This window comes from Anguilla anguilla, chromosome 5 (assembly GCF_013347855.1).
Source record: "Anguilla anguilla isolate fAngAng1 chromosome 5, fAngAng1.pri, whole genome shotgun sequence".
NCBI classification, from domain to species: Eukaryota; Metazoa; Chordata; class Actinopteri; order Anguilliformes; family Anguillidae; genus Anguilla; species Anguilla anguilla.
This window is the reverse complement of record NC_049205.1, coordinates 2,328,555-2,341,041: the sequence shown is the minus strand read 5'-3', so window position 1 is coordinate 2,341,041 and position 12,487 is coordinate 2,328,555. Positions and strand designations below refer to the sequence as shown.

General features: G+C 45.1%; 1 protein-coding gene across 3 annotated transcripts; it reads left to right on the top strand.

Moving 5' to 3' along the window:
* The first annotated feature begins 572 nt into the window (after positions 1 to 572).
* pi4k2b (phosphatidylinositol 4-kinase type 2 beta) lies at positions 573 to 12,013 on the top strand. Of its 3 annotated transcripts, none has more exons than XM_035417726.1 (10): positions 573 to 1,203; positions 4,651 to 4,802; positions 5,953 to 6,153; positions 6,387 to 6,518; positions 6,870 to 7,023; positions 7,324 to 7,388; positions 7,934 to 8,033; positions 8,725 to 8,858; positions 10,631 to 10,690; positions 11,277 to 12,013. In XM_035417726.1, exons 1-10 carry the CDS (start codon positions 846 to 848, stop codon positions 11,448 to 11,450), a joined length of 1,530 nt encoding a protein of 509 aa, XP_035273617.1. In that variant the 5' UTR covers positions 573 to 845; the 3' UTR covers positions 11,451 to 12,013. The 3 variants fall into 3 exon arrangements, with proteins under 3 accessions (XP_035273617.1, XP_035273618.1, XP_035273619.1); XM_035417727.1 differs by having other exon boundaries at positions 575 to 1,179; XM_035417728.1 differs by lacking the exon at positions 573 to 1,203 and adding an exon at positions 3,571 to 3,695.
* The last annotated feature ends 474 nt before the right edge of the window (positions 12,014 to 12,487 follow it).

Genomic DNA, 12,487 nt, shown 5'->3' with positions numbered 1-12,487 from the left:
AGAAGCTATTTAATGAATGCATTATTTGAATTCTTGAGCTAGTGCAGGGGTGGTTTTAAGTCATTTTGAATGGCCTACTTCATTAACCATCTCCTGTTTTGATTACTGTGTGGCCTATTTGAATTGGGAATGGGTGGGGGTAGGGTGGAGGCAGGTGAGTTGCTGCTAGCTTGTTTGTTTATTTAGTTACTTATCTACTTTCATTCTTGGATGGTGAATTAATTTATACTGTGAATTATATAATTAGGCCTACTAAAATATGCAATACAGCCGCTTAATACCACAAGTGAGATATTTTTTATTTAGTTGGTACCTGATTCTTTACTGATTGCAATAGATTTTAGAGAACATGCAGTTACGATTACTAGCCAAGTAGCCCATGTGTCATTTACATGTGTCCCCTTAGAACCAAAAAATGACAAATCTTGATCGGCGGTCATCTAAAAACCTAAATATATTTTGACCAGTTCCTGTGCGTACAAATTAATGTATTTACATATTGGTTTGTGGAACTGGTCCGACTTGGTCCACCCTTATACGGATGTAAATAAAGAAAAGGCGGACGCACTGACGAATGTGCTGCTGTATCTTTAAACTCCTGCCAGGTAGGTTAGAATAAGATGACAGGAGCACGCAGGCTCAGTAAGAGGAGGAAGCTTGTGTAGGACGGGTGATGTGGATGAAATGCGAAGAGAGAGTGAGAGGGGTTTAGCTAGCTCGCATGATCAAGCTGGCCAGGAATCGGAGAACAAAACGAAAACAGCTTGTACGTTTGTAAATAATGGCGACGTGAACCACCCAGAAGCAAACATCAGCAAGCCGAGGAAACCAAATCGTCAGCCGATATGATGGCAGAATGCGATCCCGAGGAGAACGCTTCGGTGGCCGGTACCGTAGGCTCAGAAGAGAAACCCAACTTTCCCCCGAAGGAGTTTCCGTCTGGGATTTTTGACAGGACAGTGGCTGTTCAGACATTGAAACTGAATCCGGGAGGCGCGGTTCGGGTTTCAGGGTCCAGTGAAAGCGTCCTCACTGAACTGGAAGCGGAGGGTTTCGGGGAGGAAGAGCTCTTATTACCTGGTCCAACCGGCAACGTGTCCCCCAGAGGAAGCAAAGAAAAGCGCACAAGACGGAACAGACTCAGCTCATCCTCGGATAAAGAAAGCTTCGCTTCCCCAGGTGAGCAAAGCTGGGAAGCTTTTGGTGAGTCCCTAGCTAGTTGAGCTAGCCATCAGTTAGCTCGTTCGTTTCTGACATTGGCTGTGCTGATCATTTCCACCCCACACAATATCAACCAGGTGTAGCTATATACCACCGAGGACTTTGTAGCTATCTAACTAGGCTAGCTAGTTCATTGTCTCGAATGAGCTCATTTAACTAGCTGTCAACAGCTGTGAAGTATGTGCTTTAACACCCACATAAGCATAATAACCGTGGGCAGGCTAACTATCATTAACTATCATAAAGAAGCTAACTCTAGGTACATCGCATTGTGAACTTAAGCCATCGCGTTTCGACATGTCTTGTTACTGAGTGCATATGTCCATGTCTGGTGTTATCTGTCCAACATAAGATAAACGGGCTAGTTCAGTGTTAATCATTATATCCAGCTAGCGAGCTGCTGTACCCCAGTTATCAGTTGTCGGTAGACTGAATGCTAGGCTAGTTATCAGTTCAGTGTTGTGTTCGGTCCATCACAGTGTTCTTTGCCCTGTCCCGAGTGACTTGTCTGCCTGCTCGCTTATTGATTTGCCGACTAAGGTTTTCTAAAAATTTCCTCTTCTAGCCAAGGTTATTGATGAAGCCAGTAGATTATTATAAGTGGAGAAAATGAATCATTGTTAAGCTCCCTGCTTAAAGACTGAGTTGATGTGGAGCGACATGTTATCTGGTATCTGCTAATTAAGTGAACGATGTGTGATAGAAATAAACGCAATCAGGATGAACTACATTATAAAAATCACCATAGCAACTGCACTCTTTTCCTTTTGAGGAATGGAATCCTTGTGTGGAAACGGATTCATTTTTTTTCTGGTTGGCTTACTAAATGGTTTGGGTTGCTAATGGAGTGGAAGGTGTGCTAGAAACAGATGGCCACAGCTTTGACATCATATGATATTCTTTTTCTTTGTTATCTCCCATCCCGAGTCTTCGAAGGCCTGCCTGGAGAATTGTATTTGCCCTTACCGTGCACCAACATGTTCGCAGCAGTATTTGACGCCTCTGCAAAATCTCAGAGTCGTTTAATTGACATTTAGAATCAGTTTAATGTAGTTCGTAATCAGAATTCATGTAGTTATCATGCGAGATAACTTCAAAATGAAGCGCACACAGTAGAACCCGAGGAAGGATCAATCCAGCTTGCCTTGGGGATTGCTAGAATCCGAAGTCACCTCTACAGGTATGACTGCAGGTGGTCAAACAGGGTTTACAAAGAGGTTTATCAGAGAGAAGCAGTTGTCAGAACAACATGTATCCCAATTTGGGCCTGCCTAATCCCCTATAATAAAGAAAGGCAATGATGGGGCCGGTCTGGTGAGTTTTCAGATCAAACAAAGCACCTTTCAAAAGGATGAAAAGACCCAGCTGGTTTAATGTAGGTCACACGGGTAGCTCACGAATCAGATGACCCCTTTCCATGGCAAAAAGAACCAGACTGGATAGTACTGTTCTATTTTTAACTGCCTTTTTTAGAAGGTCGTATAAAAGACCATCAGGCTGCATGCCTTTGATTTAACATGTTTCATAGCTTTTTAATGTGTTTATCATGATAGTAGAAGCAGTTGGCAGATGCTAATATTCAGCACAGTTTAAAGGGCTACAGTGGCTAGATTACTGGATAAATGAGATGCATCTCCAGAATATACTGTAAATAAGTGTCAAACTGCAACAAAATGCAGTGTCTTAAGTACACACAAGCATCTATTCTCTGAACAATTGATAGACTTCATCAAACTGAGCGTATGTACGTTTGAAAGTATTGTATGAGTTTTTTTGGATTTTTTTTTTTGTAACGTGCTGAAAACAAAGAAACATTTCTGCTAAACACCATAGAGATGCATGCTGTTCAGTACAAATGCAGGTTAACTTGATTATGTGGAAGTACTGTTTTTATTTATTTTTCCTAAAGTAGGTTAGTTATACCTGTACACACCCAGCTAGGCTACATCAGTGAAGGACACCAAGCCTTGAAACAATATTGTGGGAAAAGGTTTTCTTTAAGCATGCAGGCTGCCCTGCTGCATTTAGCCCTGTGATAAATCAACAAACCCCTGCGTTGGGGCCATTAGAGTGGGGTTTATAGCTTTCAAATGGCAGGATTATAAAAGCATGGTTTGGACCATTTCCCATGCAGAAGCTATGCTTTGATTTAACCTTAATTTAATGTTCACCTTGGTGATGGGCGGGTAGCCAAACACATCGGTAGTAAAAATGATCCTCTAGTTGTGTCAGTTAAACCTGTAAGTTTTATTGTTTAATAAAAGATCATTTGCGTTTAATCCTTCCAGTACGATGATGAGATGTATAAATGTGAAGGGCGAGCTGTTGGGAATGAGGGGCCTGGTTGGTCTTGCTTTTGCATGCGGGTATGGAGGAGGAAACAGCGCTTTCATTTCAAATTATTTGGAGAGTAGCCAACAGGTACTTCAGTGTCGACAGCTTCTGCCTTCTCACAGGAAAAGTAAATAAAAGAGGTGTTGCATCGATCTGGTTTTGAAGCTGAGCCTGTTTGCGGTCGCGCTCACACAGCTACGCCTGGCTGTGCTTAGCAACAGCTGAGGTGTAGGCCTAGCACTTCAGGCTTGCTGTTGACCGTTATGCCGTGGTTTGCGGCGCTACACTGAAATGTAGCTAACTCAAAAGAATATGGTTGCATGGCTGCTACTCTTCAACTTTTTCCAGACATACCCCGATTCCATTTCCATTTCCAACTTCCGTGATTTGTTTGGCCTCTGTGAATCCGGCAGCAATATTTTTAAACGGGAAAAGAAATCACGGTTGCATTGACCTCATTATACTTTTATAATGTTGCTAGCTAGGCCTACTCGAAAATGGCTGTGTTGCAAATCGTCCATGGAATGGGTATGAATCTTTAATGTCCATCTAGCTAATGGACTAGCCTGAGGCTTACAGGATTGAGTATCACGGCTGTAGAAAGTTCACACAATCCGAGTCGGGTATCAGATTGCACCGGAAGTCTGTGCTTCTTTTTCAGCTATTCCTTTTCAAAAGGAAGTAAAAATCAAATCGGTGTAGTCAGTTATATAATGATCGTCCCAGCCTGGGGATTGAGGGAGCTGTACCTTTGATTCCAGTCTATCTCTGTAGCTGTCTCCAGCATATGATACTAGTGAGACAAATAACTCTCATTGTTGTCATATGGACGTGGTCGTCCGAATTTACTGACGTAGAGAATGCAACGATCAGATCGACCAAATCTATTATCTGTTGAGCAGCAGTAAACAACATTGGAGCAGGTGTGCTTTTTTGTTTGTTTGTTTTTTTAGTTTGTAAATCTGAAAATGAAGTTTGAAAATATAAAGAATCCTTTAAAGGTTTCTTCGGCAGTTAAGAGTGTTGTAAATCTAGTGGGTAAGGTTTCCTGCTTTTTTTCTGCATTTCAACCCTTTTTTGTGTCCCTGGTGACAGGTGGCGGAACGGGCGAGGTTAACCACTTCCCCGAAGACCCCGAATTCGCCGAGATCGTCCAGAGAGCCGAGCAGGCCATCGAAAACGGCATTTTCCCCGAGAGGATCTCTCAGGGGTCCAGTGGCAGCTACTTTGTGAAGGATCCCAAAGGGGTGAGGGGCTGGACTGGCTTCGTCTTAACAAAATTGAATTTTTGTATTGGTTGCCTACTGCAACATCTGGCAGCAACATGCAGTGTTTGCCTACAAAAAGCGAAAGTGTTGCGATATCTTGATAATATTTTTTAGTATGTTTTTGCTACTTGATAGGTATTTGCTATAGTTCCCCGTTTTTCACTTCCTGAATCCTTCGAGGGCCAAGAACTGCTGGTTTTCCGACTTCCCTTTACCTGGGAGTCAGGTGTGAAGACAGTCTGGCCAATCGGTGGCTCTAATTGTTCAGTTAATTGCCTGGGAGGGGAAAAGTTGTTGTTGTTGTTAGTGTTAATCAGTTTAACCTTCAGGGTCCAAGTTGAACTATGCGGTTGTTCCCTGCACTTGGACCGGTACTTCTCTCTAGGGGTTTCGTCATACTTGTTCCTGGTTATGGTTATACACTTTGTTGTACGTCGCTCTGGATAAGAGCGTCTGCCAAATGCCTGTAATGTAATGTAATGTAATGAAAAAAACCCAAGGCCCCCATTTGAGTTTCCATGGCGATAGCTCATTTCCAGCAGGCGCACAAGGGGTGGATGGTGCTTTCACATCTTGTGTGTCACTATTATCCAGAGAGACTGACAGTGCAGCCCATTGCCAGCCCGAGCACACATTTACGTCACAGTGAGCACGCTCTGTCCTTTTCCCCCAGAGCCATGCATGCATGCGCCACATTTGCCTAAATTCAAAAATCTGTCCGTCCTAAGAAAATTTGGTCGGTTGTCACACAAATGTCGTACCCTGCCTTCTTTTAACTCAGCCCTTCAGAAATGTATTTATTTATTTTTTTAGCTCCTTTTGTATTTTTATTTTCTCCCGTGACAAGGATCGAATTGGATGAAAAATCGAATTATTTTCTCTTGACGCGGAGCACGGCGCTGAACTGTGATGGTTTTCCTGCGGAAACACCTGCTCCCCTGGAAAAGTCACCGCCCGTCTTCCAGACTAAATGAGTTCAGCAGCGCACATCCACGGCGCCTAATGCCCCCGGCCATTTTGCATTCCTGCGATGGCGTCGCTTTCTGGAATCCTGATCTGTCATCTGCCTCGTATCTTTCTGAGCGAAAGAAATCCACCTTTTCGTTTTGTTGCCTTTTTTGTGTTTCAGAAAATAATCGGGGTGTTTAAACCAAAATCCGAGGAGCCGTACGGAAACCTGAACCCAAAATGGACCAAGTACTTCCACAAAGTGTGCTGTCCCTGCTGCTTCGGGAGGGGCTGCCTCGTACCCAACCAGGGCTACCTCTCGGAGGCCGCCGCCTCCCTCGTTGACCAAAAACTGGGGTTGGAGGTTGTGCCCAAAACCAAGGTACGTGTGTCCCGCCCCCTGCTGCACAGGGGAATGGTGTCCGTCTGCACGGGACTGACGAGGGAAATGACTCAAATGTGAGAGTGAATTTCATTTTGTTGTGCTGAAATCCTCACTGGCTTTGGCCGTTACTGGTGAAAAATGTCCCCCTTCATAATTACCACTGGATTTGTAAACGAGTTATTATTTTTTAATTGTATGGTTTTATTTATTTATATTTTTCTCGCTTGTAGGTGGTGTTTCTCGTCAGCGAAACGTTTCACTACAGTGCGATCGACCGCGCGAAGTCCCGGGGGAAGAAGTACGCCCTAGAGAAAGTTCCCAAAGTGGGCCGGAGGTTCCACAGGGTCGGGCTGCCTCCTAAGGTAGCGGGACGGCGTTCGTTATCCTGCAGTCTGTCGCTCTGTCGCCTCGTTTCACTGTCCTCAGCCGTCTCATCTCTTTCCAGAGATTAATTACCATTATACTGTTTCCTGAAGTACTGAAGTAGACCGTTTCCATTTACCCTTGAATCTGTGTGTGAGTGTGGGTGTGTGTGGGTGTGTGTTGGTGTGTGTTGGTGTGTGTGTGTGGCCTATGCTTGTGAAATGCAACTGAAAGCAAGAATTATGAAAGGAACAAACTATATTGAGTTAAGAACATAAGCAGTCGATGTAAGCAGGTGTCAGTAACTGCTGTCGGCTCGGAGTGACTGTGTGTACGTGTCCTTTGCGCAGGTGGGCTCCTTCCAGCTCTTCGTGGAGGGCTACCGGGAGGCCGACTTCTGGCTGCGGAAGTTCGAGGCCGACTCGCTGCCGGAGAACATGAGGAAGCAGCTGCAGTTCCAGTTCGAGAGGCTGGTGGTGCTGGATTACGTCATCAGGAACACGGGTACAGACGCCGTGCCCTTGAGTCTGCTCTCAGACCTTTCTAGAAGGAGTCCCTGAAACGGTGTCGTCTTGTCTCTGTTTAATGTGCATATCGACTCATGTTTTATAAGTCTCTTCCATCTACAGTAGTTGTTGTAGATTCCTCCTTTAGTGTTTGTAGAAAATGTACAGAGCGTATGGAATGCACGCCTTTTTTCTCTGTGACTGTCTTTAGATTTGCTTTGCTTATTGTGGCTTTGAATAGTCCGGTGGAAAAAAAAAAAAAAAAAATTAAAAATAATAAATTCTCTTTCATGCCTAGACAGAGGAAATGACAACTGGCTGATCAAGTACGAGAAGCCTGGCAGCGGCGAGCTCTCCGAAAAGGTGCTGTATTCTGAGCGGTTTTTCACTGTTTCCCCTGCGGCTGGCTGCCCTCCTGCTGTCCTGCGCGAGAGGCAGCCGTGCGTTCCGCTTCCGTCGGTCGCTCCGGAGAGTCGCGTCTGCAAAATGAACAGGGCGTGATTGCAGACTGGAGCGACTGTCACCTTTCAGTTCCGTCTTACTACGGAGAGCAGAGCTGATAATTGGGAAGAGGGAGGAAGAGAGAGGGAGGGAGGGAGGGAGGGAGGGAGGGAGGAAAGAAGAGAGGGAGGGAGAGAGAGAGAGCCAAATTTATCCCTTTGCAGATTTGAACAAAGGCATCGTTCAGTAACGCGCAGTGCGCTACATTACTGGACGTCTGTGTTCGAGCGCTTTCTCAGATTCCCGTTAAACGCCCTGGAGCGTGGCGCTGGGGTCTGAGGCTCTCCCGCGTTGCCCTCGCGCACAAAGGGCTCGAGCACAACGCTCAGCGCGCCGTCTGGTTTAATGGGGGCACACTGTGAAACGCACAAGCCGAAGGACTGACTTCAGCGTTCTCCCTCCTCTAGGACACCGAGTGGACGGCGAAAAAAGACCCTGCCATTAAAATCGCAGCGATAGACAACGGGCTGGCTTTCCCCTTCAAACACCCCGACGAGTGGAGAGCATGTAAGCTCATTATCCCTTCTCCTTCATCCTGGGGGAAAAAAAAAAAAAATTTTTTTTACTGTGAACGTGTACTTGAAGGCAAAGGCACTGAAAACTTTGAGTTCAGCATTGCATCAATTTGTACCTCCTGGTACCTCTCATTCATACACGCCTTATAATGGCTCTAGAATGGATGGTGTCTGTGCAGGCCTTCATTAAGATCATCAGTTGTGATGGTAGGATGTAAGCAATAACGACATTTCCTTGATACAAGTCATAATCAGGACCATGCTTAGTGTGATGGCAGTAAGATCAAAAGGACCATATGTCACATCATTCTGTTCCCCTTAATGTGCCTGGGACATGTGTGCTGTCCTGACTGAAATATTAATTTAATCCAGATGAACAGTAAAAAAAAGGATTTCCTATCCTCGTGTGCTATCCTGAAGTCCACTGAAAGAACATTAACATGCTACATTTCATGTGAACGTACCGTGTGTGTTTAGTGAAAGCCTTCTGAGATAGCAGTCAAGGTGAACTTGATGAAGATGATGACCAAATTTGTTATCTGAATTGATATAGAGAATTTAAATTAAATTAAATAAAAACAGCAGTGCTATGGTTGAGATTCAGTGTGTTTGCTTAAATGTTGACTACTTCTTCTCTTGTCTGATTGGCTGAAATGTTTTTTGGGCGTGTCCCGCCCCCTCAGACCCCTTTCACTGGGCGTGGCTGCCCCAGGCCAAGGTGCCCTTCTCCCTGGAGACCCGGGAGCTGGTCCTGTCCCGAATCTCCGACATGAATTTTGTGCAGGACCTCTGCGAGGACCTGTACGAGATGTTCAAGGTCAGTGCCCCGTCCCTGAAACGCAGCCTTCCACCCGCTCAGCACCAACTCTGCGTTGCCCGGGTAACGGGGGACTATGGGTGCGATGCCCCCCCTTAAGAATTTTTCATTCTATTTGGAAAAAATTTCCAAAGGACATGAACCATAATGTGAAATCAGTTTTAACCTAAAGTTTGTATTCCAGTGTAAAAATCTTACACTTGAAATACAGAGCAAGCAAAAGTTTTCAGTTAAGGATGTTCATCCAACCCTAACATGCTTATTTATGTCTTGTGTAATAATGGAGTGATATTAACACCGTTTTTCACGAGGAAAAAGGCTGCCTCTCCTTCAGTCTCCCTCAGTAGGATTCGCGCGAAGCTCTCGGCTGTGTTGACGAGCGCCGGTCGCTGATTCATTAGCACGTCTTAGCGCAGAGCGTTCCACGTTCTGCCGCGCCGCTCGTCTCTTAGCAACGGAGACGGCCGGCTCCCCTTTCGCGCTCGTTTAACGGCAGGAAGTGAGGGTTGTGGGTGGCTCATCCTGTTAAGGCACTGTTTCAGTGTGTGGATGGGCCCCATTGTCTGGTATCTATTAAGGCACTGTTCCAGTGTTTGGATGGGCCCCATGGTCTGGTATCTGTTAAGGCTCTGCTCCAGTGTGTGGATGGGCCCCAGGGCCTGGTAATTAATCCAGGTTGTGCCAGTGCCAACTGCAGCCCCCAGCCTTCCAGGGAGAGTTTAAGAGACGGACGGTGATGGGTTAAGAGAGATGACGGTGCCCGCCGGTCTTTCTGTCAATCTGCTCGTGAAGGGTCTTCCTCCAACTCATGTCTGTGCAAGCCTGATTTTCCTACCGCAGTGTCATTAGCAGCGACTGACATTTTGGCTCAGAAGAGTATGTACTTGTCTGCACTCCCCTGCATTGATTAGCAGTTCAGGAATGTGCTGATGTGTGTATATAATTGTGGTTGCCAAACTGGGGTGAAGTAGAGGAGAAAAGGCCTATGGGGAAATGAGTTCTTCTCTCTTGCCGTCTGATGACAGGCTACATATGGCTCAGTAAGCATTCATCCACACCTAGACCTTACTGTGGTTTAGTGTCATTAATATTGCAGCGTGTTGTGTTTACTGTGGGCTGCTCAAACAAGGCCGTCACACAAGCCTGAACAGTGTTTGGGTTTCAGTTCATGCTCTACAACGTTGTTGACGTATCATTTGTCTCGCAGTCAACCTAAATGCGCTACAAGGCCAAAAGTATGTGGACACCTGACATCCAACATCTCATCCAATTTTATGGGCATTAATAGGGAGTTGGTCCACCCTTTGCTGCTATAACAACCTCCACTCTTCTGGGAAGGCTTTATGCTAGATCTTGGAGCATTGCTGTAGGCATTTGCTTCCATTCAACCAGAAGAGCATTAGTGAGGTCGGGCACTGATTGGGCGATTAGGCCTGGCTTGCAGTTGGCTTTCCAATTGATCCCAAATGTATTGGATGGGGTTGAGGTTGGATGGCTCTGTGCAGGCCTGTCAAGTTCTCCCACACTGATATCGACAACCATTTATATATCGACCTCGCTGCGTGCCCGATGTCATTGTCATGCTGAAACAGGAAAGCGGCCTTCTCCAAACTGTTGGGGAAGCGCAGAATCATCTAGAAAGTGATGTGTGCCGTTAAGATTTGCCTTCACTGGAACTACGGGGCCAAGCCCAAACCATGAACAACAGCCCCAGACCAAGGGGTGTCCAGATACTTTTGGTCATGTAGTGTATTTCTCTGTTTGTCTCGCAGACCGATAAAGGATTTGACAGAGCTACATTTGAAAAACAGATGTCCGTAATGAGAGGACAGGTGAGGTTCATTCTTTTTTTATTTCTCTTTCCTCCCTCCACATGCTGAAATGTCAGAGCAGGATTGAGGTCACTGTTGCAGGTTGCAGGAGCTTGTTCGCATAGCCGTCTCCTGAATGATGCTGACCGCTCTCGCGTTTATATATAGCTGGTTCCAGCTGCTGAACGTCAGTAGACTGTGAGTCATTTCCTGTTCTCTATTCTCTGGTAATTATCGCTGTTGAATGTCAGTTCATCTGATAGAAAATCTCATATTTTAAATAATACCCCTGGGAGAAACAGAAGAGAGCAGAAATCTTGTTCAGTACATTCCCAGTAGTCTACGGTCCTCTACCTTAAGGCCTGAAGCACAGAAGAAGATTATATGGCAAATTCACGCTTTTCGCTTTTTAACCCTTTAGGCTGTGAGATCACAAATATGCGATTAGAATGTTATTAACTGAGCATTCTCCTGCTGATGTCACAATCACTGCTGGTGCTTAAAAGCACTGGAGTTCTAGAACACTGGCTTAGAATTTTGGAGAGAAAAAAATTCCAAAAAAAACCGCTCCTCAGAAAGTTAAACAAGTGAATCATTCTCCTCGTAGATTCTGAACCTCACCCAAGCGTTGAAGGACGGTAAGAGCCCGATCCAGCTGGTGCAGATGCCCCGCGTGGTGGTCGAGCGAAGCAGCGGCGGTGGCCAGGGTCGGGTGGTGCAGCTGGGCAACGCCTTCACCCAGACATTCCACTGCAAGAGGCCCTTTTTCACCTCCTGGTAGAGGGACTGGGCACCAGGAAAGAGCCAGGCTTTCCGGGCCTAGTGGAGCCCCCCTCGGCTCAGCCAAGCCCAAGACTGCTTTTCTACAAGGGAGTGGAGTTCCATTCGGAATATGAAGGGGGCAAATGCGTTGGAATGGAGCTGGAAAGCTTCCAAACTGCCAAAACAATCGAGACAAATGAACAGCGGTTGAAAGAATGAAACTTTTAATTGAAGGAAAAGTGTTGCCTGAATGTAACTGCAAGTTTACAAAGTTTTTTTTTAATGACATCTCTGGACCTCACAGTGTGGAAGAATACTGCTGTTGGCCTTAGTATTTTTATACAATGAATGTATTTGCCGATCGGCTTGTATTTAAATGCTGGCTGCAGTATTCTGTTCTCCTGGGTTCGGCTGGAGGAGCTTATTATCATGAGGCTTAAAAAGGGTCAGCACACCCATTCAGACAACTCCTGTATGCATCTCTGACTTTTTATTCCACTGAAATATGATTGTAAAAGTAGTTTGAAATGTATTTAACTGGAGCTATGAAATTGAATAAATTTGGAACTGATTTAATATGAACTACTTTAGTAATTTCACTGAAAGCTTTTGACTGAATGTGCTAAAATGTATTTTTAGATCTTGTATGGTATTGGATGGAAAACGATATGGCTAGTTGATATTACTGTTTTGTCTAAGGTTTATGATTTTACACAGTTTGCATGGAAAATATTGTAGATGCAGGATCAGTCACCAATTCTCAAGAATTCAACTTGGTCGTTTTAAAAAAAAAAAATGTTATTGAAGCGCTTATGTAATAATTAGTTATGTTATGTCATACGACTGATACGAGTGGTCAGAGTCCAACGTGAACGATAAACGATTGCAAACGCAGTCTACCTCTGAACAGTTCCGCACAATCCGCGTCTAGCTCTGGTGACTGCTGTAGTAATGCCGTTCGGGAAAATGTGATTAGATTGTAAGATTGCATCCATTTATGATATTTAATGTAAGTGCTCAGAATGAAGTTAATGAGTTATGTAAATGCTTTATTGC